We start from the raw sequence: 27,916 nt of genomic DNA, 5'->3' as shown, positions 1-27,916 counted from the left end.
CAGGCTATGGTGTGTGTTATACACACACCATGAAAACCTATTTCAACCCACTGATCCACAAAGCATCAGCCTAATGACCTAGGTTAATTGACAATGACCAGTATAGGCTGTTGTTGTACAGTCAAGCAATGCCTTAACTTTAAAGGTTACTCATAAAAATAAGTCTTACAGATAGACTATTTTAAACCCTGATTTGTTTTAATCAAAATGAAGCAAAAGTTAATTTGGTCGTCCGAGCTATGTCCAAATTATGCGATATAAAGGCATATGTGGATGTAGGCTACTCAAGAAACTACACTACCCAGAATACAACAGCATATTCCACCCCCAGTCCAGCCGGTGTATTTGGATACAAAGTCAGCCTAGAGACTGACAGCTCCGTCTAGAAATTGCACGTCTTTTGGAGAAAAAAGCGATTTGATTGTGAAGGACAAGTGGCCAACCGACTGACCCAGATGAGTAAGGACTCCAAGACTATTCATTTTGTGGAATTGGATTATGGAATCTGATGGTGGATATTTGGATGCGATCACACGCCCATGCGACAATGTCAATGGATATTGTGATGAACAGTGGCCAGGCTTTTTTTCCGTAAATATTTGAATATTTCATATTTGGTTTATTTGAGCCAGAAGACAAGACGCAATATACACATAAAGACAGGATTCTAATTGACTTTTGCACTAAAAGGAAGGATTAGGCTTTTATTAGACCTGTTACATTATTATTATTGTTGTTATTATTATTGCCTCGAGGATGGTGCATCTGTCTATCAAAGCCAAAGAAAACACGTTACCGTAGAGGATTAATCGCCTTATTTTTATCACGACAACTCGGATCAGAGATACACAAATATTTGCAATTGGAATTACAGTCAAATGCTTTCACAAAACACATAATGTATTATTATTGTAGGCTATTTCGTTCTCTAACATAGCGTGTGAAGGTGTAGAAAAGCACTGAAATATATTCGTTAAGAGCCAGCAGGTGCGGGACCTTTGATCACAAATAACTGAAATGTGCAACATTGGGTCCATATAACTAGACAAGGCTATTGCTTATGATTACAAATGTATCCAATGTTATGAATGAGCACCGTCTTATAGCCGACAAAATTAACGCGAGATAATTATAACAGACTGTTCTGTACACGTTGTATGTAAATGTTTCTGTCGCGAGAACTCGCGCATTCGTGAACGCTCACTGTATGGTGTTTATTGAAACATTACTGTGCGCAGAACTTAGGCCGGACAATGTAACAAGACGAACGATCAATCATTGATGTTCGCTGACTACAAAGGTGCAAAATGTACAGTCACTCAATGATGTTTGCCTGAATACTGTCCGCCGTCATTCCCCATCTAAAAATGGAGGAGTAGTCTTTTTAAGAACATTCAACGGGCGTATACGTTTATCGATTTAGACGTGCAGGATTTAGACGAGGCAGCAGCAAAGTAGGGAAATATTTCAATCGATATTTCAACGAAATACGACGTCAAGACAAGTGTCTTTCATCGCTGTCAAAAAGCCAATGACGCTGTAATAACGAGATGTCAGACAAGCGATATTCTTCTGCGCTGTGCTTGATTGGAAATAACAACGATCCTTGCTCAGAGGATATTAAACTATACAGATTCAACTATTTTGAATACAAATGTTTTGTTACATGTGGTGCAATTGATTTATAAATAGCCGATTTAGATGTGTGATCTCCTTTAACTGTCGTGTAGCTTCCCCACTGTCTTTGGCCTCTCATAATCTTCAGGGAGAGGAGTTTGCCTCTTTAAATCTGTCAGGATCTGTTCTCAATGAGGCGAAATGAAGTGCAGCTTTACCATGAATTATTCATCAGGGCAAAAATTCAAGGAAATAAAAATGGTAAGACACCAGAATAAACTTTTGTGGTCAACTCAGACCATCCAGCTCTTGCTGAGTCTTGAGAGGGATACAGTAAACAAAATCTGTAGTCTAATATGAAATAGCAATAGATGCTTTGAGGATCATAAGCCCTCCACAGCCCCCCTACAGTCGTCGTAAAAGCAGTGTGGGATGTTACAGAGACCCATGTTCAGATCCTGAGCAGCGCAAAGCTATCCCATCCACAAGAACCTCATCTCACAGCACTGAAGAGGGAACACATGGTCTACTTTGGGATTTTCCCAGGCCAGCCTTGACTCTCTGGTAGCTTTCTAGAACATACATGGGAGAATAATCAGTAGCCTCTCTCGGGGATAACCATGGGTCACCCCAAAGTGAACTCGTAGGTATACATGTTAAATACACACTGCATTATACATGGTAATACAGGCTGCTACACACACATGATTGGTGACAGGAACTGGAACTACCCCAGTAAACGGGGACAGTGATGGGACAGTGGAGCTTTGGCCTGCCTGTCCACTGATCTGTCACTCCTCTGGTTAAGGAGGCCTGGATTCAGCTGATGGGCCCTGCATGGATTTTGTGTGTGAGTTGACAGAGGGCAGGCCCACACCGCTGACCAGCAGCCGGGCAGCCATGGACCCGTATGCCAGAGCGAGCAGCACAGCAGCCCCCCTGCCCTGCACCAACTGTGGGGGATGCTGCGACCCTCCTCCCCCTGGCCTCGTGCTCGCTGGTCCCCTTGGCCCCCCTTATGGCCCCCCTCTCTCCTCCATGCCCCCGCACATGACCCCCGCTCCCCCGGTGTGTGCTGCTACAGCTGTCCAGTCTGAGAATGGCAGCAGCTGGAACTCCTCCTCTGGTTCTTCAGACTCCCACCCTGGCCACCAGGGCGGCTCTACCACCTCCAACCCCTACTGGACGGCCGTGTTTGACTACGAGGCCACGGCAGACGAGGAGCTGACCCTGCGGCGTGGGGACCTCCTGGAGGTCCTCTCCAAGGACTCCAAAGTCTCTGGGGACGAGGGCTGGTGGACGGGCAAGATCCAAGACAAGGTGGGCATCTTCCCATGCAACTACGTTACTCGGAGGGACGCCGGCAGCTACCCGCAGCTAACCCCAGGAGGGCTGGTGGCGGGTGGGGTGCCTGAGGGGTGCCCCCTGGAGATCGACTTCACGGAGCTGGTGCTGGAGGAGGTGATCGGGGCGGGGGGGTTTGGGAAGGTGTACAGGGGGATGTGGCAAGGGGAGGAGGTGGCAGTTAAAGCTGCCAGGCAGGACCCTGACGAGGACATTAGCGCCACAGCTGAAAGCGTACGACAAGAGGCCAGGCTTTTCTGGATGCTCAGACACCCCAACATCATCAACCTGATAGGGGTGTGCCTGCGAGAGCCCAACCTCTGCCTGGTGATGGAGTACGCCCGTGGGGGGGCCCTGAACAGAGCCCTAGCTGGGAAGAAGGTACCCCCCAGGGTGCTGGTGAACTGGGCCGTGCAGATCGCCACAGGGATGGACTACCTGCACAATCAGACCTTTGTACCGGTTATACACAGAGACCTCAAGTCTAGCAACAGTGAGTATACCAACAAACGCCTCCCACTCCAGTCTTCTATCTCAAAGATATCGTTTCTGACCCATTCGCTCCAAATGAGTCCTTTCATATTTCATGTAAAATATAAAACATTTGGGGGCAAATCACACTCATAATGGGAATGTGTTAATTCTTTCCGTTGGTATTGTTTTGCATGTTGAATCAGCCATGCATACACAGTTGATTGCCTCATAGGCCATAGACAGACTGTATTATTGCCTATTTTAGTCCCAGTCTCCAGTTAAGGGCAGTATAGTATATGAAATTAATTTAACAGAGGATGGATGAGTGGACACTTACAGAATGTACAGTACAATACATACTGTTAATCCTTATGTTGGTGGGTTCATTTAAGTATTGTGTGGATGAAATGAAATAGAGAGGTTTTCTGTTTGACACACAGACAGTTGAGTAGCGATTGACAGGGTAAGATCAGACCTGGAGAGCTGGCTCTCTCTGCCATCTTTCCCCTGTCATTTATTCCCTCCTCCTCCGATCCTCTCCTCTCATCCTCCTCTTTCTATCATCCCTCCTCAAGGAGAGCAGTTCTGCTCTGCAGCTCACCAAGCTATTTTTGGTCCTTTGTGCTACTTGCTGTTTAAAGTCACAGTTGTTGGTGTATTGGGGGGGGGAATACACTGTGTGTTTGTGTGTGTTAGTGTGTGTGTGTGTACGTGGGCCTGTCTGTGTGTGTGACGTGAGTATGGGGGATGGGGTGTAGAGATGCGAGTTGAGGCTACAGGATGCTGAGTCCAGAGGTTTTTGAAGGAGAGAGACGATCTGGAGTGTCTGTGGCTGAAAAACACCCGGCTCACAGATCTTCCATAATGTTCCTAATCTCTCCCTGGTTTGTGAAGCTGTGATGTAGAGGGAGCCGCCATATGAAAAGCTGCCGTTCCTTCAGTAGCTGTAACGATAGGGATCAGATGGGTATTGGATGGCGAAGCCTTGGCAACAACACAGAGCTGCCTTCACGACACTGGGTTGTGTTGAGTCATCCCGCTGTCAGCATCTCTGTGCAAATGTCAATTCCTTCACTTGGAATTATTCCGTGTGAAGAGATGATTTCAAAGGAGTGTCTCAATCTGCCAAGCCGTCTCATTTCTCTGCGTCCCGTAAAAAAAAAAAATAAAGTATTCAAGTATGTGATCAGACGATGACGTAAAGATGACTGTTTACATTACCTCGGTGAAGCCCGGAGGGAGGGAGAGATGAAGAGAGAGGAGAAAGGAAAGGAAGAGAGAGAGAGAGAGAGAGAGAGAGAGGGAAGGAAGGAAGGAAGCGAAAGAGATGGTGAGAGAGGAGAGGCTACAAAGATAAGGGAGGAAAGAGGGGGACAGAAAGGGAGAAGAAAGATAGAGAAATAGAAGGTGAGAGAGATTGGGGAGGTAGAAGGAGAGGGATAGAGAGAGAGGGGGATAAATAGTGGTTCATCTTAGTTTAGGGTTACACCTCAGCTCATTGTCCAGGTGTACAGGTCTCAGATATCCGCTTCAAACCGCCGCCCATTTGGCATCACTGCGGTTACAGAGAAGCTTTAGGCCCCGCAGCTTCTCCTCTGTTTCTTCCCCACCAATCTGGCTGGCCCTCAAACCTCTCCTCTTCACACTCACTGTATTTGTAGTGTGTGTGTTTCTGCCTTTCTCTCTGTGTTGTTGTTTGCAAGGCTGAGGCTAGAGTAGTGAGCCTGACTGTCTAACTGGGATAATCTGATTACGGTGACCTCCTTAGAGTGATGTGACAGCGGTGTTTGTGGGTTGGCAGGTCGCTGTCCCGTGGTCCCTTTAGCCGTACCTGTCACACTGATCCACAATCAGCCCACTCTCTCAGTGGTGCACAATCCTCCTTGGGTCATATGATTCAGGGCAAGAGTGTGCTGGCTCTCATGCCAGCAGCAAAATCTAAATAAATATGAATATAACTGTTATAACAGTTTATAAGCACATATAGTAGGCTGACTCAGAGAAGCCCTAAGAATATGGTCATGTGACCAATCACGTCATTAACAACACATTTCTCAAAAACAGGGCCCTAGTTGATAGCCATTCAATTAAAAACATTATTGATCAGGTGATTTGACCAAGTTGAAATCCAACCTGCCCTAGATAATGGGTCTTCAGAAAGAGGTCTTGGTAACTCTACCCTGTGATGGCTAACGTGTCTGCTGCCACTGCATTGAGTTGTACAGTATATGGGCATGACTCAGCATCAGGTAACAAAATACTGTACCACTGATCACCTGGCTACTGTAACACACATAGAAATACAATCTATAGAACAGACCTCCCCATTCAAGTCAATGATGCTATAATGGGTGGACTAGCAGCGAGTGTACATACACTAAGTTGACTGTGCCTTTAAAAAGCTTGGAAAATTCCAGAAAATGATGTCATGGCTTTAGAAGCTTCTGATAGGCTAATTGACATCATTTGAGTCAATTGGAGGTGTACCTGTGGATGTATTTCAAGGCCTACCTTCAAACTCATTGCCTCTTTGCTTGACATCATGGGAAAATCTAAAAGAATCAGCCAAAACCTCCGAATCTTTTTTGTTGACCTCCACAAGTCTGGTTCATCCTTGGGAGCAATTTCCAAACGCCTGAAGGCACCACTTTCATCTGTACAAACAATAGTACGCAAGTATAAACACCATGGGAACACACAGCCATCATACCGCTCAGGAAGGAGACGTGTTCTGTCTCCTAGAGATGAACGTACTTTGGTGTGAAAAGTGCAAATCAATCCCAGAACAACAGCAAAGGACCTTGTGAAGATGCTGGAGGAAACAGGTACAAAAGTATCTATATCCACAGCCAAACGAGTCCTATATCGACATAACCTGAAAGGCCGCTCAGCAAGAAAGAAGCCACTGCTCCAAAACCGCCATAAAAAAGCCAGACTACGGTTTGCAACTGCACATGGGGACAAAGATCGTAGTCTTTGGAGAAATGTCCTCTGGTCTGATGAAACAAAAATAGAACTGTTTGGCTATATTAACCATCTTTATGTCTGCAGCATCATGTTGTGGGGGTGCTTTGCTGCAGGAGGGAATGGTGCACTTCACAAAATAGATGGCATCATGAGGGAGGAAAATGATGTGGATATATTGAAGCAACATCTCAAGACATCAGTCAGGAAGTTAAAGCTTGGTCGCAAATGGGTCTTCCAAATGGACAATGACCCCAAGCATACTTCCAAAGTTGTGGCAAAATGGCTTAAGGACAACAAAATCAATGAATTGTAGTGGCCATCACAAAGCCCTGACCTCAATCCTATAGAAAATTTGTGGGCAGAACTGAAAAAGCGTGTGCGAGCAAGGAGGCCTACAAACCTGACTCAGTTGTACCAGCTCTGTCAGGAGGAATGGGACAAAATTCACCCAACTTATTGTGGGAAGCTTGTGGAAGGCTACCCGAAACGTTGGACCCAAGTTAAACAATTTAAAGGCAATGCTACCAAATACTAATTGAGTGTATGTAAACTTCTGACCCACTGGGAATGTGATGAAAGAAATAAAAGCTGAAATAAATCATTCTCTACTATTACTCTGACATTTCACATTCTTAAAATAAAGTGGTGATCCTAACTGACCTAAGACAGGGAATTTTTACTAGGATTAAATGTCAGGAATTGTGAAAAACTGAGTTTAAATGTATTTGGCTAAGGTGTATATAAACTTCTGACTCCACCTGTATGGTTGCTTCTGTCCCATGACCCAGTTTCCTGCGCAACCACTGATAGGTGGAAGGACTGGATAGATACCCATCTCTGAGGATTCACCTATCAAGTCCTTTTATAGATGAGTTGATAAGAAGGAAAGGAACCAAGGAAATGCCATTAAAAACCCATGTTTGTAGCCTCTGTTGGGAGTTTTTGTGACAGCTGTTTGAGAATGAAGATACTGAACAAGAGGCTGTTATACTGTATATATAATACTGTATATAGGCATCATAAAGATGGGGTGGGTGGTTGACGTTACCTGCTGCTGTTTTGAGTGCTGTCACTTCAAATGGAAAGCAAGTTTACACATTCAACAGTCACCTGAATAGTGGGGCCTTGTGTCTGCAAGCTGGCATGTCCAGTCTTTAATCGTTAATTCCCCTCCACTGGATAATTCAGCATTTATTACAGGAACTAGTAACTTGGATATTACTCGGTTAGATGGCGTTGGACCAAAATGTTGAGTATCATCATCTTACATTTAGGGATCCTTCAGTTATGATATGAATACATGTTCCATAATTGCTACTTATCGGATTAGTGCATGGCGTGCCACTGAAAAGCGTGTGTTTGTGTTTGAATGTGTGTTTGTTTAGAAAAGGATTAGCATTATGGCTAGCAGTAGCGGCTAATCCCTATCAGAGATAGACTAGCCTAGCTGACGGTCGGTAGATAACTGGGCTGGACTCTCTGAGTAGCCTGTCTTTCTGGCTTCTCCCACACACAGAAAGAGGGATGTTGCTGCTTGAAGAGCCATCACAGATTGACTTGATTCATCATCATGGCAGGAGTAGGAAAGTATTGTCCAGCACCAGAACACCTGATTCAATCAATTGAATGAATCAATCAAGGGCCCTGTCTGAATGCTTTCGAAATGCATTCCTCACTGAATGTATCACTGGGAGTAGTGTGTTTGCGCACGCATGTCTTTGTATGTACATGTGTTACATGCGTGTGTGTGTGTGTGTGTGTGTGTGTGTGTGTGTGTGTGTGTGTGTGTGTGTGTGTGTGTGTGTGTGTGTGTGTGTGTGTGTGTGTGTGTGTGTGTGTGTGTGTGTGTCTGGAGGTGGGACAGAGGGACACGGTGGTGCTCGCTAGCTAGGGCAGGGAACACTCACTGGGAGTGCAGCAACAATGACCCCATTCTCACACAACAAGCCAAGACAGAGCTGGGCTCACAATGACAGGAGTCACTGAGGGGAAGGGGGTGCGGAGGACGGACGACGCAGAGACGGAGGGAGTGAGGTCGACCGTAGACCTTGAATGACAGGACGGAGGGACGGATGGTTGAGAAAAGGAGGAGGAATGTGCTTGCTGTAGAGTAGGCCCTGCGGGCTAGGTTGGGGGAGGGATGGAGGGAGGGATGGAGGGAGGGATGCAGGGATACAGGGATGGAGAAAGTGGTGGGGATGGGGTCAGTTGCCGATGCGGTCAGAGTGTTCTACAGAATCAACGTCGTACAGTTCCTCTAGTGCCGCTCTTTCTACTCCACACATCTGTATGTTCCCAACCAAAACACCTCACCAATCAACCAATGGTGGTGGACTAATTAGTTGAACATAGTAAATGGTTGTAAAGAGAAGTAGCTGACAGACGAATGAATAAGGTCAAATGAGGCCTGTCCTGTGAGTAGTAGTGTCAGTATGTTCTGTCTTACTACTGTTTTGGCTCTGAGTAAGGCCTTGGACTCAGCACAGGCACCGTGAGAACATGGGCACACTGCAAACAAATGTTTGTATTCCCTCTTTGTTAAGCTCAGTTAGACCCCTTGAGTTGATAAACATGATGAAAGCGCCACACAGAGAGAACATGGGAGAGGGGTAGAGGGATAGAGAGTGGGAGAGGGATAGAGAGTGGGAGAGGGATAGAGAGTGGGAGAGGGATAGAGAGTGGGAGAGGGATAGAGGGATAGAGAGTGGGAGAGGGATAGAGAGTGGGAGAGGGATAGAGGGATAGAGAGTGGGAGAGGGATAGAGAGTGGGAGAGGGATAGAGGGATAGAGAGTGGGAGAGGGATAGAGAGTGGGAGAGGGATAGAGAGTGGGAGAGGGATAGAGGGATAGAGAGTGGGAGAGGGATAGAGAGTGGGAGAGGGATAGAGGGATAGAGAGTGGGAGAGGGATAGAGGGTTAGAGAGTGGGAGAGGGATAGAGAGTGGGAGAGGGATAGAGGGATAGTGAGTGGGAGAGGGATAGAGGGTTAGAGAGTGGGAGAGGGATAGAGAGTGGGAGAGGGATAGAGGGTTAGAGAGTGGGAGAGGGATAGAGAGTGGGAGAGGGATAGAGAGTGGGAGAGGGATAGAGGGATAGTGAGTGGGAGAGGGATAGAGGGTTAGAGAGTGGGAGAGGGATAGAGAGTGGGAGAGGGATAGAGGGATAGTGAGTGGGAGAGGGATAGAGGGTTAGAGAGTGGGAGAGGGATAGTGAGTGGGAGAGGGGTAGAGGGATAGAGAGTGGGAGAGGGATAGAGGGATAGTGAGTGGGAGAGGGATAGAGGGTTAGAGAGTGGGAGAGGGTTAGAGAGTGGGAGAGGGATAGAGGGTTAGAGAGTGGGAGAGGGATAGTGAGTGGGAGAGGGATAGAGGGATAGTGAGTGGGAGAGGGATAGAGGGTTAGAGAGTGGGAGAGGGTTAGAGAGTGGGAGAGGGATAGAGGGATAGTGAGTGGGAGAGGGATAGAGGGTTAGAGAGTGGGAGAGGGATAGAGAGTGGGAGAGGGGTAGAGGGATAGAGAGTGGGAGAGGGATAGAGGGATAGTGAGTGGGAGAGGGATAGAGGGTTAGAGAGTGGGAGAGGGTTAGAGAGTGGGAGAGGGATAGAGGGTTAGAGAGTGGGAGAGGGATAGAGAGTGGGAGAGGGGTAGAGGGATAGAGAGTGGGAGAGGGATAGAGGGATAGTGAGTGGGAGAGGGATAGAGGGATAGAGAGTGGGAGAGGGATAGAGGGTTAGAGAGTGGGAGAGGGATAGAGGGATAGAGAGTGGGAGAGGGATAGAGGGATAGTGAGTGGGAGAGGGATAGAGGGTTAGAGAGTGGGAGAGGGATAGAGGGATAGAGAGTGGGAGAGGGATAGAGAGTGGGAGAGGGATAGAGGGATAGAGAGTGGGAGAGGGATAGAGGGATAGAGAGTGGGAGAGGGATAGAGGGATAGTGAGTGGGAGAGGGATAGAGGGTTAGAGAGTGGGAGAGGGATAGAGAAGGGAAGCAGGATAGAGAGAGGAAGAGGGATAGCAGGGGAAAGTAGAATAGCTCAGTGTGTCTGAAATGACACTGATCAATGGTCAGTCAGATTGCAACACACACACACACACACACACACCCACACACACACACACACACACACACACCCCCACACACACACACACACACCACACACACACACTGGTACTGTCTACACAGGTCAATAAACAGATAAGAGATGAGGCCAATGGCTACCAGTAAACTAGTGAGGACACAGGTCACACTACACAGCTTCCCAACCCCATGGCCTTCTCTAGAGTTTCCGCTCATTCAATGATTTGAGGAATTTGGCATATATTCAGGTACATCCTAGTTGCTCATTTCCCTGCATTCATAACATTCCCAGAATGCCAACATACATACTGTACAGTACCCAGTTAACAGGGCAACCATGGCACCCAGCCTCCCTCTGCCAGCCTCACGCGACAACAGAGCAACAACAGAGAGCGCACGCTGCACACAGACGCATGCACGTACAAATGCATGCACACATACAGACGCTCGTACGCTCATGCCAGAAAGCTGGCACAATGCACATTGGCCAGGCTGTGTGGCGACTGCTGTTAGAAGGGCATTGTTGCTGGCCAGGCTAGCACTGGGCCTAGGGCTCCATGGGGGGGGGGGGGGGGGGGGGGGGGGGGCTGGCCAAACACAGGGGGCCTTGCACTGTGTGTCCCCTGAGCCAGAGTTCTTGACCAACCATAGTACAGTAGAGGACACACTGAGTGTGCTATACTGTGTGTACTCTTTGAAAACAAAGGAGAATGTTATCATCCTATGTGTTATGAATTCGCTGGTCAGAAACGTTTTCCTGTTCATGTTTTTGCCTGTGTGTCCCGTGAGACAGTGGCCTAGCTAGGCTGAGAGGGTGTACATGAATATCGACTGACAAGCAAAGCAACTCTGGGCCCCATGGAAAGGTCATAAGCAGGGGACAGCTACTGCAGTTAGAGTAGGCCTCACAGGGATAAACTACAATACAATATACAACTACATTTTAGTCATTTAGCAGACGCTCATATCCAAAGCGACTTACAGTAGTGAGTGCATACATTTTCGTACTTTTTTCTGTACCGGTCCCCTGTGGGAATCAAACCCACAACCCTGGCATTGCTAACACCATTCTCTACCAGCCGAGCCACACGGGACCAACCACTCGAACTACGTGTCGACCTACAAAAAGGTATAAAAAGACAGGCTGTTATAGAAATAAAGGCTAATATAACTGTGTGAAATGAACATTGGACTGTGTTTGTATGTCAGCGTGTTTGTGTGTTGACCCTGGTCCGTTACAGAGCTTGGTGGATCTAAGACTAGCCTCTCAGTCCAGGCAAATGTATATGGATTTCCTGGTGTCGCTGGTTTGTATCTCAAATAGACGGTACAGGAAGGTTCAAATGGATCGCCCCAAATGCTAAGAGATGTCTTTTCTTTGGCTAAACCACGTCAATTTCACTCCTATATGTTTGAGGTGGTGAGTGAAATATGACTTGAATTCTAAACCCAATTGTACAAATATTGATGCAGTCCTACTCCACATACTTGGGGGAAAGCAGTCTCAATACCTCAATCCTTTATGAGAGCCAGTCTGCCTGGTCAAACGAATTTGGCAGTTGCATTTGTGTGGAGATAAAGTGAATGCCTCCAGGGTGAAACTGTGCCACTGCATGGCTCAGGATTAGAGCCCAAATGGCCTCTGGTTATACGAATGGAGCCAACCAGGGGTATCAATGACATGGGAGCAGACTAGGTACAACCTCCATATCCAAGCAGGCAAAGTGCAGCAAGTCTGGCTGCGATACTGTGGGTGCAGCATCCATTTTGCTGATGTTGTTACTGGCATTCTGTAAATTACCATACATAGGCAGCGGGTGAGTTTCAAGTTTGGGGAGTTTCAAGTTTCACCCCCCAAAAAATGCACCTTTATAATAAAGTGTACCATGCATCAACGCATTTGAAGACTTATGTAATGTGATGAGTAGATTCTGTAATCATAATTTAGGCTAATAATATAACTCAGATGCGTGGCTGAGCGCGTATAACCATAGAGGCTAGGCTATAGGGTATATCAGATACATTTCTCCTTTCTTTGCACAGGTAAAATTGTGTCTTTTTATAAACACATTTCATGCAATTCTACTACACTTTATGAAACTGGAACCTTTTTTAAATACTACAAATGACATGGTAGCCTACAGTACACTACTCTGCTGACAGACAGAGCAATAAAAACAACGTTGTCTGATCTATATAATAGGCCTACGAGAAGGGCAGACGCAATTAGAATATGAAGTCCAACTAAACTACAGGAGGAAATTATTGTCCTCAAAAAAATGTTGAAGTGGCACTGACCCAACAATGATAAGAGTGGATATGGAAGTGAGCAGTGTACTCACCGGGGATATGACCGATGCTCTCCTCTGGTGCCAATGACAGGCTGTATTAGGTTGATCATTTTGATCAACTAAAACACAGATTAGAGTCTTTCCATTGGCGTCTCTTTACAGCAATAGCCATTTGCATTCCAAACTATCGTTTCCTGCGATTGTATTTTGAAATATTGCGATATGACTGGCTGGGCCTATGTACTTTTCACTGACTGTCGTAACTCGTTAATCGTATACTTGGTATCTGCCTCGCACGCTGCCCAAAACGTGCACGCTGTCTTTCCTTCCGACTGTAGGCAATGCGATAGAAAACAATCCACTTTTTTTAAAGAAGCTAATGAGTCTCTGTTGCCAAATCATGCTTTAGAAGCCTATTTTGAATCCTTAAATGTATTTCTGTATAGACAGTAGTAGGCTAATTAGACGATATAATTTTGGCAACTTAATTCAATTTACTTTAGGGAAAGCTTCCCCTAGCCTAATGGACCTGCCGACTATGGTACCGTACACAATTAAGAGCAGTGCTGAATACTGTACTTGTATCCCAGTGTAGTGTTTTGTGAGATGGGTTCGTGTTCTTGACTGATGTATGGTTTCTCTTTAGAGTGTCAGAACAGGAATATGTGACAGAAAGAAAGACCTATGAGGGACATCAAGACATGAAGAATATCCTACCAGCAAGATAAAAAAAAGCTTCTCCCAGTCATCTCTTTCACTCCTTCACCCTTTTCGTCGACTCTACTTCTCTCTTTCTCACGCCATTAATCCTCTGCCCGTCTCACTCCATTTTCCTCGCCATCTTCCCCTTTTATTGCCCTCGCTTTCTCAACCCTCTTTTCCCCACTATCCTGTCTGCCAGTTTATTCCCATCCCTCTGCCCTTGCCCTCATTCCTGTCTCGCTCTTGTCATTTTCTCTCTTTCTTGCCTCCTTCCTTCCCTCTTATCTCCATCCCCTCCCCCACATCTCCTCAGACTATCTGTCCCTTTCTTCTGTCCCTCTCCCTTAAAGGCGTCCGTATGCTTCCCATCCGAAACAGTGTGTGCCTAAATTATGACCCAAAAAATTGACGTTTTGGTCTTAGGCAAGATTTCTTTGGGCTGTTCGTGCACACACTTTTTTTCCCAAGGCAAGCCGAAGCTCGGTAACCGAAGTCTATGCCCCTTCGTCAGCGATTGGTCAACAGTAGGAATTCTTCAATTAAGTGTTTGTTGTCATTCAACGAGAGACAATTTGTTTTCATGCAACGTTTTTGACTTGAGAAATACTGCACCAAAAAGCTTCGATAGATTTTGAGCAACTAATACATCCTCTGCAAAAACATCTAAATTAATTACAGATTTCTTGAGTTATCTTAGATGAATTCTGACTATTCTGAGGAAGTGTATACCGGCTTTTATGTGCACGAACAGCCGAAAAAAGCCTTGCCATAGACCAAAACGAACAAAAACATCGCAAAATGTCTTCATGATATATGCACAAACTGTTTCAGATGGGAGGCATGTGGATGGCTTTATTCTCCCTCCCATACCCATACCCATCCCTCTCTCACTCTTTCTCGTGCTCTCACTCCCTCTCTTTCTTTCTCTCCATCAAACCTCCCCAGTGTGGGTAGTCTGAGTTGATCCTAGGCGGCGACAGCTGGAATGGCAGACAGACATGGGAGGGGCAGGCGGGAGCGAGGGGTGAGGGGTGGAGATAAGGGGGTGACTAGGGGATGGCTGGGTGGTTACATGGGGTGGGGGGCTTTGTCAGCAGTGCTGTGATCTGCGGTGAAGTGGAAACGGAGTCCCACAGACTGGCCCTGAGTGGCGGGGCAGTGACTGTATCAAAGACCTCTATTGGAGTACAAGGATAATAGAACCCTTCGCACTCTCACATTGGCTCACAGCCATGCCAGTCATTCTACCTGGTTGGCTCACAGCCCGTCTGTCACCTACACTTTTAGCCAGCCCAAAACCCTCGTCTCAGAAATCCCCCTTCCCACCATACAGAAATTCCAACAGAGAAAATCTGGCACCCTATTTCTTGAAGGATGTTTTTCGATCTGGAAATTCAACTGAGGTGGACAATCGCAGGTAAAATACGCTCCAGTGTTCTGCACTGTTAGACTTGTAGAACCAGCAGGTATCAGTGTGGAGAGCTGGGAGGGATGCCGGGGAGCAGTGGGCCGTGGGGGGCTGTATAGTGGTTACTCTGGGGGGGGGGGGGGGGTTGATTAGTTGGAGGCAACAGCTGTTCCACCCTGCAGGCTGCAGGTGGGAGGGGTAGAGAGAGAGGGGAGGGAGGGAGGGAGAGAGAGAGGGGGAAGGCTGAGAGAAAGGGAAAGGGAAAGAGGGGGTGGAGAGATTAACTAAGAGAAGGAGAGGGAGAGACTTTTTATTTAACCTTTATTTAACTAGGGAAGTCAATTAAGAACAAATTCTTATTTACAATGACGGCCTACCATTAAAATAAAACTGTAGGACAAAAAACACATCACCACAAGAGAGACACCACAACACTACATAAAACTGTCCAGTTTGAGTGTTTCTTTGCAGTTCGTTCCAGTCGCTAGCTGCAGCGAACTGAAAAGAAGAGAGACCCAGGAATGTGTGTGCTTTGGGGACCTTTAACAGAATGTGACTGGCAGAATGAGTGTCGTATGTGGAGGATGAGAGTTGCAGTAGGTATCTCAAACATGACCTTTGTTTTTTCAGAACAAAGTTAAGGACAGAGAAAGCTTGTTGGACACTAAGAAAGCTTTGTTGTAGAGCATTTAAGACAAAATCATCTGCATATAAATGGATGGGAGAGCTTCTTACTGCCTGAGCTACACTATATATACAAAAGTATGTGGACACCTCTTCAAATTAGTGGATTCGGCCACAACCATTGCTGACAGGTGTATAAAATCGAACACACCGCCATGCAATCTCCATAGACAAACATTGGCAGTAGAATGGCCTTACTGAACAGCTCAGTGACTTTCCAACAAATCAGTTAGTCAAATTTCTGCCCTGCAAGAGCTGCCCCGGTCAACTGTAAGTGCTGTTATTGTGAAGTTGTAACGGCTGTCGGTAGCGAGAGTAGACCAAGGCGCAGCGGAGTTAGTGTTCATCATCATTTTAATTAACGTAAGAACACTATACAAAACTGAACAAAAACACGACAGCAAAACAGTCCTGTTAGGAAACAATCTAACAGAAACAATTACCCACAAAACCCCAACGGAAAAACAGGCACTTATGTGTGACTCCCAATCAGCAACAACCAACAACAATTGGAAGCCACATGGCCAAAATCAATGAAACAGACAACATAGAAAATGAACATAGAACGCCCACCCAATGTAACACCCTGGCCTAACCAAAATAAAGAACAAAAAAAACCTCTCTATGGCCAGGGCGTTACAGAAGTGGAAATGTCTAGGAGCAACAACGGCTCATCCTTGAAGTGGTAGGCCACACAAGCTCACAGAACAGGACCACCAAGTGCTGAAACACGTAGCACGTAAAAATAATCTGTTCTCGGTTGCAACACTCATTACCAAGTTCCAAACTGCCTCTGGAAGCAACGTCAGCACAATAACTGTTCGTCGGGAGCTTCATGAAATTAGTTTCCATGGCCGAGCAGCCGCACACAGGCCTAAGATAACCACGCACAATGCCAAGTGTCGGCTGGAGTGCTGTAAAGCTCACCGCCATTGGACTCTGGAGCAGTGGAAATTTTCTGGAGGGATGAATCATGCTTCACCATCTGGCAGTCCGACGGACGAATCTGGGTTTGGCGGATGCCAGGAGAACTCTACCTGCCCCAATGAATAGTACCAACTGTAAAATTTGGTGGAGCAATAATGGTCTGGGGCTGTTTTTCATGGTTTGGGCTAGGCCGTTAGTTCTAGTGAAGGGAAATCTTAACGCTACAACATACTACATATATACTACATTCTAGACGATTCTGGGCTTCCAACTTGTGGCAACAGTTTGGGGAAGGCCCTTTACTGTTTCAGCATGACAATGCCCACGTGCACAAAGTGAGGTCCATACAGAAATGGTTTGTCGAGATCAGTGTGGAAGAACTTGACTGGCCTGTACAGAGCCCTGACTTCAACCCCATCGAACAACTTTGGGAGGAATTGAAAGAGGAAGGCCCTATAAATTGTCAAAACCTCCAGCCACCCTAGTCATAGACTGTTCTCTCTGCTACCGCATGGCACGCGATACCGGAGCACCAAGTCTAGGTCCAAAAGACTCCATAACAGCTTCTACCGCCAAGCCATAAGACCGCTGAACAGTTAATTAAATGGCTATCAGGACTATTGCCAAAGTTTCTACATTGTAGAATAATAGTGAAGACATCAAAACTATGAAATAACACATATGGAATCATGTAGTAAACTAAAAAGTGTTAAACAAATCAAAATCTATTTTATATTTGAGGTTCTTCAAATAGCCACCCTTTGCCTTGATGACATCTTTGCACACTCTTGGCATTCTGTCAACCAGCTTCATAAGGTAGACACCTGGAATGCATTTCAATTAACAGGTGTGCCTTCTTAAAAGTTAATTTGTGGAATTTCTTTCCTTCTTAATGCGTTTGAGCCAATCAGTTGTGTATTGTGACAAGTTGGGGGGGGGGGGGGGGGGGGGGGTATATAGACAATAGCCCTATTTAGTAAAAGACAAAGTCAATATTATGGCAGGAACAGCTCAAATAAGCAAAGAGAAATGACAGTCCATCATTACTTTAAGACATGAAGGTCAGTCAATATGGAACTTTTCAAGAACTTTGAAAGTTTCTTTAAGTACAGTCGTAAAAACCATCAAGCGCTATATGAAACTTGCTCATGAGGACCGCCACAGGAATGGAAGACCCAGAGTTACCTCTGCTGCAGAGGATAAGTTCATTAGAGTTACCAGCCTCAGAAATTGCAGCCCAAATAAATGCTTCACAGAGTTCAAGTAACAGACACATCTCAACATCAACTGTTCAGAGGAGACTGTGTGAATCAGGCCTTCATGGTCGAATTGCTGCAAAGAAACCACTACTAAAGGACACCAATAATAAGAAGAGACTTGCTTGGGTCAAGAAACACGAGCAGTGGACATCAACACGGTGGAAATGTGTCCTTTGGTCTGGAGTTGAAATTGGAGATTTTTGGTTCCAACCGCCGCGTCTTTGAGACGCCATGTGGGTGAACGGATGATCTCCGCATGTGTATTTCCCACCGTAAAGCATGGAGGAGGAGGTTATGGTGTGGGGGTGCTTTGCTGGTGACACTGTCTGTGATTTATTTAGAATTCAAGGCATACTTAACCAGCATGGCTACCACAGCATTCTACAGCGATACACCACCCATTTGGTTTGGGCTAAGTGAGAATATCATTTGTTTTTCAACAGGACAATGACCCAACACACCTCCAAGCTTTGTAAGGGCTATTTTACCAATAAGGAGAGTGATGGAGTGGTGCCTCAGATGACCTGGCCTCCACAATCCCCCGACCTCAACCAAATTGAGATGGTTTGGGATAAGTCAGACTGCAGAGTGAAGGAAAAGCAGCCAACAAATGCTCAGCATATGTGGGAACTCCTTCAAGACCATTGGAAAAGCATTCCAGGTGAAGCTGATTGAGAGAATACCAAAAACTGTCATCAAGGCAAAGGGTGGCTATTTGATGAATCTCAAATATCAAATATATTTTGATTTGTTTAACACTTTTTTGGTTACTACATGATTCCATATGTGTTATTTCATAGTTTTGATGTCTTCACTATTATTCTACAATGTAGAAAATAGTACAAATAAAGAAAAAGCCTTGAATGAGTAGGTGTTCTAAAACGTTTAACCGGTAGTGTACATGTACAGTACCAGTCAAAAGTTTGGACACACCCACTCATTCAAGGGTCTTTCTTTATTTTTATGATTTTCTATGAGCAGGTGTCCAGATACTTTTGGTCATGTAGTGTATGTTGGTGATGTAAATTGAGAAGAGTGTGGGGTCTTGGATCGAGCCTAGGGGTACTCCCTTGGTGACAGGCAGTGGCTGAGACAACAGATGTTCTGATTTTACACACTGCCAGGCCAAAGACCCCTCAGAGACACCAATACTCCTTTGCCAACCCACAAGAATGGAATGTTCTATCGTATTAAAAGATTTGCCTAAGTAAATAAAAATAGCAGCACAACATTGCTTAGAATCGAGGGCAATGGTGACATCATTTAGGACCTTTAAGGTTTCAGTGATACATCCATAATCTGAGCGGAAACCAGATTGCATACCTGAGGGAATACTATAGACATCAAGAAAGCCAGTCAGTTGATTATTTACACATTTTTCCAACACTTTTGATAAACAGGGCAAGATAGGAATTGGCCTATAACAGTTAGGATCAGCTTGAACTCCCCCTTTAAACAAAGGATGCAACGTGGCTGCCTTCCAATTCCTGGGAACCTCCCCCAGAGAGGAGAGACAGGGTTAAAAGGTCAGAGATAGGCTCAGCGATGATAGAGGCAGCAACCTTAAAGAAGAAAGGATCTAAACCATCTGACCCAGATGTTTTTCTGGGGGTCAAAGTTTAAGGAGCTCCTTTAGCACCTCAGACTCCGTGACCGCCTGCAGGGAGAAGCTGTGTAGCAGGGCAGGGGGAAAAGAGTGAAATGATGAAGACAATTACATTGATAGAAGCCATAATCTATCTGCAATATTAAAGCTGATCTACTATTTACAAAAATAAATCAAAAGGAGACATGGCTGACTTAAATAGGAATCCTGACTTAATGAAGTGGTGGTTCAAAGAGCTCAGCCATACGCTCCTTGTCAGTAACAAGGACAGGAAGGGATGGGGACGGAGGTAGACGTGAACGAGAGGTTGGAGGAAAAGAATGTGAGGGTAGGGAAAGATAGAAAGAGAGTAACGGAGGGATGATGACAGAGTAAGAGAGGGAAGAGGAGCATAGGGGTGTCCAGGTCAGTGAGGCCACTATGCTTGTTTGCTAACTGTGTTGTCAACTCTGCCTAGTTCTCCCAGGCTCACCTCTCTGTCTCAGTCTCAGCTCCTTAGCTTCCTGTCTGACAGAGCACGAACTCTGCCCTGGTTACCATAACAACTGAGGTTGATGACACTGCACATTAAAGTCACTCCACACTAAAGTCAAGTAGACTAACTGGTTAAGCTGTGTAGCACTCACCACTGTCAATCCCATTTAATAGTTACTCATACAGTTGAAGTCGGAAGTTTACATACACCTTAGCCAAATACATTTAAACTCAGTTTTTCACAATTCCTGACATTTAATCCTAGTAAAAATTCCCTGTTTTAGGTCAGTTAGGATCACCACTTTATTTTAAGAATATGAAATGTCAGAATAATAGTAGAGAGAATGATATATTTCAACTTTTATTTCTTTCATCACATTCCCAGTGGGTCAGAAGTTTACATACACTCAATTAGTATTTGGTAGCATTGCCTTTAAATTGTTTAACTTGAGTCAAACATTTTGGGTAGCCTTCCACAAGCTTCCCACAATAAGTTGGGTGAATTTTGGCCCATTCCTCCATGACAGAGCTGGTGTAACTGAGTCAGGTTTGTAGGTCTCCTTGCTCGCACATGCTTTTTCAGTTCTGCCCACAAATTTTCTTTGGAAGTATGCTTGGGGTCATTGTCCATTTGGAAGACCCATTTGCAACCAAGCTTTAACTTCTTGACTGATGTCTTGAGACGTTGCTTCAATATATCCACATAATTTTCCTCCCTCATGATGCCATCTATTTTGTGAAGTGCACCAGTCCCTCCTGCAGCAAAGCACCCCCACAACATGATGCTGCCACCCCCGTGCTTCACTGTTGGGATGGTGTTCTTTGGCTTGCAAGCCTCCCCCTTTTTCCTCATAACATAACGATGGTCAATATGGCCAAACAGTTCTATTTTTGTTTCATCAGACCAGTGGACATTTCTCCAAAAAGTACAATCTTTGTCCCCATGTGCAGTTGCAAACCGTAGTCTGGCTTTTTTATGGTGGTTTTGGAGCAGTGACTTCTTCCTTGCTGAGCGGCCTTTCAGGTTATGTCGATATAGGACTCGTTTGACTGTGGATATAGATACTTTTGTACCTGTTTCTTCCAGCATCTTCACAAGGTCCTTTGCTGTAGTTCTGGGATTGTTTTGCACTTTTCGCACCAAAGTACGTTCATCTCTAGGAGACAGAACGCATCTCCTTCCTGAGCAGTATGACAGCTGCGTGGTCTCATGGTGTTTATACTTGCGTACTATTGTTTGTACAGATGAACGTGGTACCTTCAGGCGTTTGGAAATTGCTCCCAAGGATGAACCAGACTTGTGGAGGTCTACATTTTTTTTTCTGAGGTCTTGGCTGATTTCTTTTGATTTGACAATGATGTCAAGCAAAGAGGCACTGAGTTTGATGGTAGGTCTTGAAATACATCCACAGCTACACCTCCAATTGATTCAAATGATGTCAATTAGCCTATCAGAAGCTTCTCAAACCATGGCATCATTTTCTGGAATTTTCCAAGCTGTTTAAAAAGGCACAGTCAACTTAGTGTATGTAAACTTCTAACCCAGTGGAATTATGATACAGTGAATTATAAGTGAAATAATCTGTCTGTAAACAATTGTTGGAAAAATGACTTGTGTCATGTACAAAGTTGTAAGTCCTAACCGACTTGCAAAAAATATAGTTTGTTAACAAGAAATTTGTGGAGTGGTTGAAAAACAAGTTTGAATGACTCCAACCTAAGTGTACGTAAACTTCCGACTTCAACTGTATATAAATGTAATATAACAGACAGTACCAAGTACACCGCTGCATAATAATAGTACAGTGTTAAACGTTTTGACTTTTCTCAAACTCTCCTCCACCTCCAATGTGTATCAGCCGCCTGTACTTAACATAACCTGTTGTCATGACTAACCTTAACAAAGCACTCGCTCTGTTTCGGTAAACAGCTGAGGGATGGGGCTGGAGAAATGTAACCACTCTCAAATTCATAGACAGAGCTATGGATACAAAGAATGACCCTCCATGTAGAAATTGCAGATTGCCCCTTTAAAAGGCTGATCACTAAGGTTAAGTTTCCATGGTTAGCCTTTATCAGGCCTCTGTGTAAAGATTGACTCACAACATTCCTCTGCTCTCCGATGAGGGTCAGGGTCCAGTGGCTGGGGATGGGGGGTGGAGGGAAGGAGGGATCAAGGGAAAGAACAAAGGGGTGGTTCAGGTCTGGGCTGTGGCGGAGGAAGGTAATGGGCACTAGAAAAATGTCAATGGCACTTAGTCTTTTTCTGGGTGCCAGTAACTGATTTCAACATTATTGCCACGCAGGACAAGAATACTTTACCACTTTGTGAATAATATGTATGAACAGGAACGGCGCTGTGTTGCTTTTCAAGTTTCGCTATAGTAGAAATGTAAATATTTCAGTATTTGTATAAGCTATCAGTATGCTTATGCTGTGAAGTGTTGTGCTGGAGCTGAAGACATGGGGACAACATGAGAGCTAGTGGAGAGCAGGTGCCTCTGCTTTGATCACAAATATCTGTAAACATGATCTATCTTTCTCTCTCTCTCTGTCTCTCTCTCTCTCAAGCTCACTGAGATACACAGACACAAACACTAGCACGCCCCACCTGTACGCACACTGCTACGTACAGCGCACACACTGTAGTCAAACACCAAAAGCAACGCTGTATTAAGTCAAACACACACATTTATGGACTCTGACAGACACAGACACACCCTCAGTTTCACATGCAAACAGACACACATTCATGCCTCTCTGTCTCTCTCTCTCTCTCTTTCTCTCTCTAACTCATTCACTCTTTCTCTCTTTCTCTCTTACTCCCTCTCCATCTTTCATAGGCACACACACACACACACACACACACACACACACACACACACACACACACACACACACACACACACACACACACACACACACACACACACACCACACACACACTAACACACAGGGCCCATCCAGCAATGGGAAGACAGCTGTCCCTCACAGGGAGAGAGACAGTTGGTATTGAAATAGAAAAATAGAGCTGGGGGATGACAATGGCTTATTATCAATGTCAGCAGCCGTCCCCTATTCCCCGTCCCTCAGATGAGACTTGGGTGGAGGCTATACACACACACACGTGAAACATAACAAGCACATGAAGAACACATGCACACACATACACACACACACACTCGCACAAACACACAACCACCAATGTGCATGTTGACCGACAGACAGGCAATATTGCCTAAGTGCTCTTGTGACATATACAGTATGTTATCATGCCATTGAACCCAGAACATTGTTGACTGACCTGAAATAAAATGTGAGAACGGTATTTGATGTAGAGTGGAGACATCGGGAGATTAACAAAAGCACATTATGTAGTCAAATCTTGAAGAGTTGAAGACTCAGTATATACTGTATGTACTGTACTTGACATGACCTTTTAGTTGTGTGTGTTTGGACACTAGCTGCCTGTCAGCATAATAATGAATCTTAGAGGCACACCTGTGTCACGTGAGCCAGGTCTCTCTCTCTGTGTGTGTGTGTGTGTGTGCGTGTGTCTAAACAAAGACTTCGCTGTGTGCTGTGCCTCTCTCCGCCTCCCTTTGCATACGCCTGTAGATAAGCAAGTACAAACTCCCTCCCTCCCAGCACTGTGGACAGTGTACACTCCAGATATTTCCATAACCAGCCCTCATGCGGAAATGGAGGAGGAAGTGCAGGGAGAAGAGAGGACAGGAGAGTGTTGAGGAGAGTGTTGAAAGGCCAACGCTGGGAGTCCAACAGGAAAGAACGACTCAGCCAAGTCACCTAGAGACTTTGGAATGATTGCTTCATTGTATGGAAATTCTCAAAACGGACGTGCTGGGTACAGTGCATAATGTCGGTGAGGCAGAGACCTGAACATATGACCATACCTTTAGCCAATAGTGCTATATATTGAGTGTAGACCAGAGGAAAATACAGGTTCATGACAGATATGGCCTATAGCCTATTAGAGGAATATGGCCAGGTGACTAGGGTCAGATACTGGCTGATAATTCCCAGGTTGCACTGCCCTTGAATCACACACTTAACCTGAATTGCTTTTGTTAATAACCACACCTTCTATCTATGTATGTGATGGTAGGGTGTGATGTGTAATGTGCTTTGGAGAAGGGCCTCTGTTGAAGGACAGGTTGTAGTACAGCTAGTGGTATGCATGACCTACACTGTACCTTTACTCATCCAGTCAAACTCAACCCATCTCTCCCTTTCTGTTTCTCTCTCCCTTCTCTCCGTCGCTCTTTCCCCTCACACCGTCAACCCCTTCCCCCTCACCCTTCTCTCGCCATCTTCTTTCCTCTTCTCCTCAGTCTTGATCCTGGAGCCCATTGAGAGGGAAGATCTGGGTGGTAGGACCCTGAAGATCACAGATTTTGGCCTGGCACGGGAGTGGCACCAGACTACCAAGATGAGCGCGGCGGGCACCTATGCCTGGATGGCCCCCGAGGTCATCAAACTCTCCCTGTTCTCCAAGAGCAGCGACGTCTGGAGGTACAACACTCTGTCATGTAACTGTACCGTTTTTTTATTTTTTTTACTGTGGGACATGTAGTACACACAGTATGGTGCACGTGCAACACCCACAGTCAGTAGCTAGTGTCCTTGTTCTTTCAATAACTCAACTATTCATACCCTCAGGGGCAATTTACAGTTCTTTCAATAACTCAACTATTCATACCCTCAGGGGCAATTTACATCCTCAATATATAAACTCAACAAAAAAAGAAACGTCCTCTCACTGTCAACTGCGTTTATTTTCAGCAAACTTAACATGTAAATATTTGTATGAACATGAACAAGATTCAACAACTGAGACATAAAACTGAACAAGTTCCACAGACATGTGACTAACAGAAATGGAATAATGTGTCCCTGAACAAAGGGGGGGTCAAAATCAAAAGTAACAGTCAGTATCTGGTGTGGCCACTGGCTGCATTAAGTACCGCAGTGCATCTCCTCCTCATGGACTGCACCAGATTTGCCGGTTCTTACTGTGAGATGTTACCCCATTCTTCCACCAAGGCACCTGCAAGTTCCCGGACATTTCTGGGGGTAATGGTCCTAGCCTTCACCCAACAGGTCCCAGATGTGCTCAATGGGATTGAGATCCGGGCTCTTCGCTGCCCATGGCTCTTCGCTGCCCAACACTGACATTCCTGTCTTGCAGGAAATCACGGACAGAACGAGCAGTATGGCTGGTGGCATTGTCATGCTGGAGGGTCGTGTCAGGATGAGCCTGCAGGAAGGGTACCACATGAGGGAGGAGGATGTCTTCCCTGTAACGCACAGCGTTGAGATTACCTACCAATGACAACAAGCTCAGTCTGATGATGCTGTGACACACCGCCCCAGACCATGACAGACCCTCCACCTCCAAATCGATCCCTCTCCAGAGTACAGGCCTCGGTGTAACGTTCATTCCTTCGACGATAAACGCAAATCCGACCATCACCCCTGGTGAGACAAAACCGCACGACTTGTCAGTGAAGAGCACTTTTTGCCAGTCCTGTCTGGTCCAGCGACAGTGGGTTTGTGCCCATAGGCGACGTTGTTGCCAGTGTTGTCTGGTGAGGACCTGCCTTACAACAGGCCTACAAGCCCTCAGTCCAGCCTCTCTCAGCCTATTGCGAACAGTCTGAGCACTGATGGAGGGATTGTGCGTTCCTGGTGTAACTCGGGCAGTTGTTGTTGCCATCCTGTACCTGTCCCGCAGGTGTGATGTTCGGATGTACCGATCCTGTGCAGGTGTTGTTACACGTGGTCTGCCACTGCGAGGACGATCAGCTGTCCATCCTGTCTCCCTGTAGCGCTGTCTTAGGCGTCTCACAGTACGGACATTGCAATTTATTGCCCTGGCCACATCTGCAGTCCTCATTCCTCCTTGCAGCATCTGTTAGTGTCTTAACGACCGTTCCACAGGTGCATGTTCATTAATTGTTTATGGTTCATTGAACAAGCATGGGAAACAGTTAAACCCTTTACAATGAAGATCTGTGAAGTTATTGGGATTTTTACGAATTATCTTTGAAAGACAGGGTCTGAGTTTAGTAGGTAGGTAGCATAAAGGTTGTGTTAAGTTAATATATTAATAGCCTGTACAATCATGATCAGTGCCAGTGATTTTAAGATATATCTCCCCCTCTCTCTCCTCAGTTTCGGGGTGCTGCTATGGGAGCTGCTAACGGGAGAGGTTCCGTACCGTGAGATAGATGCGCTGGCCGTGGCGTACGGAGTGGCCATGAACAAACTGACCCTGCCCGTCCCGTCCACCTGTCCCGAGCCCTTCGCACTCCTGCTGGCGGGTAAGAACCAAGATGGTTGCCTGTCAACCCAATTTCACCTATTGAGTAGAGCCAAGATAGTTGCCTGTCAGGCCAGTTTCACTTATTAATTAGAACCAAGATGGCTTCCTGTCAGCCTGTCTATTATTGTTGGTGGTCAGAGTGAGAGTACTGTAGGTTCCCCTCCTAGTCAGCTAACTGGTGATTTCATAGGCTCTTGTTCCACTTCTCTCTCCACTATTTCCATGCATTCCTAATGCTCTTTCTCACTTCATCCCTCTCTCCTTCTCCTTTGTCTTATCCCTGTTCATCCTTTAATCTCTCCTTTGTCACCCCTCTACTGTGTCCGCTCTCTGTTACTCCTCTCTCTCCCCTCTTTCATCTCCTCTTTCTGTTTCTTCTGCCCATCCTTGGACTTGAAATATTATCTGTCTGTCTATAAACAATTGTTTGGGATCTGAGGGCAATTGGTGCTACAGAGCAATGCGGTCTGTTCAGTGGTGTAGGTGGTGGGGAGATCTGTACATCTCAAAGACAACCACTGTACTTTGTTATTTGAGAATTTACACTACCGTTCAAAAGTATGGTGTCACTTAGAAATGTTCTTGGTTTTGAAAGACAAGCACATTATTTGTCCATTAAAATAACATCAAATTGATCAGAAATACAGTGTAGACATTGTTAATGTTGTAAATGACTATTGTAGCTGGACATTTTTATGGAATATCTACATAGGCGTACAGAGGCCCATTATCAGCAACCATCACTTCTGTGTTCCAATGTCACGTTGTGTTAGCTAATCCAAGTTTATCATTTTAAAAGGCTAATTGATCATTAGAAAACCCTTTTGCAATTATGTTAGCACAGCTGAAAACTGAAGTTCTGATTAAAGAAGCAATAAAACTGGCATTCTTTAGACTAGTTGAGTATCTGGAGCAACAGCATTTGTGGGTTCGATTACAGGCTCAAAATGGACAGAAACAAAGACCTTTCTTCTGAAACTCGTCAGTCTATTCTTGTTCTGAGAAATGAAGGCTATTCCATGCGAGAAATTGCCAAGAAACTGAAGATCTCGTACAACGCTGTGTACTACTCCCTTCACAGAACAGCGCAAACTGGCTTTAACCAGAGTAGAAAGAGGAGTGGGAGGCCCCGGTGCACAACTGAGCAAGAGGACAGGTTCATTAGAGTGTCTAGTTTGAGAAACAGACGCCTCACAAGTCCTCAACTGGCAGCTTCATTAAATAGTACCCGCAGTCTCAACCAGTCTCAACGTCAACAGCGAAGAGGCGACTCTGGGATGCTGGCCTTCTAGGCAGAGTTCCTCTGTCCAGTGTCTGTGCTCTTTTGCCATCTTAATTTTTTATTTTTATTGGCCAGTCTGAGATATGGCTTTTTCTTTGCAACTCTGCCTAGAAGGCCAGCATCCCGGAGTCGCCTCTTCACTGTTGATGTTGAGACTGGTGTTTTTGGGGTCATTTCTAAGTGACCCCAAACTTTTGAACAGTAGTGTACATTTAAGTCATATTGACTCAGCCTCCTCTCCCCATCCCCAGAGTGCTGGAGCCCTAACCCCCACAGTCGCCCATCCTTCACTAGTATCCTGATGCGACTGTTGGCCATCGAACAGTCGGCCATGTTTCAGATGCCCCTGGAGTCCTTCCACTCTCTGCAAGAGGACTGGAGACTGGAGATTCAGCAGATGTTTGATGAGCTCAGGGCCAAGGAGAAGGTGAGAAGAGCCCCCACGGTCATGTGGGAA

General features: G+C 45.6%; 1 protein-coding gene across 1 annotated transcript in view; it reads left to right on the top strand.

The window, feature by feature from the left end:
* Window positions 1–334: 334 nt before the first annotated feature.
* The window catches only part of LOC106612493 (mitogen-activated protein kinase kinase kinase 10), a 33,971-nt gene continuing 6,389 nt past the window's right edge, over window positions 335–27,916 (top strand). The window contains exons 1-4 of the mRNA XM_014213679.3: window positions 335–3,454; window positions 24,184–24,364; window positions 26,027–26,175; window positions 27,711–27,886. Of these exons, the coding sequence (XP_014069154.2) occupies window positions 2,455–3,454; window positions 24,184–24,364; window positions 26,027–26,175; window positions 27,711–27,886 (1,506 nt within the window). The 5' untranslated portion in view covers window positions 335–2,454. The remainder of the gene's footprint in view (window positions 3,455–24,183; window positions 24,365–26,026; window positions 26,176–27,710; window positions 27,887–27,916) is intronic.

The sequence above is a fragment of the Salmo salar genome, chromosome 09 (assembly GCF_965601325.2).
Source record: "Salmo salar chromosome 09, fSalSal1, whole genome shotgun sequence".
Lineage (NCBI taxonomy): Eukaryota > Metazoa > Chordata > Actinopteri > Salmoniformes > Salmonidae > Salmo > Salmo salar.
Note: the sequence above shows the minus strand (reverse complement) of the source record. Positions and strands in the feature narration are given on the sequence as shown.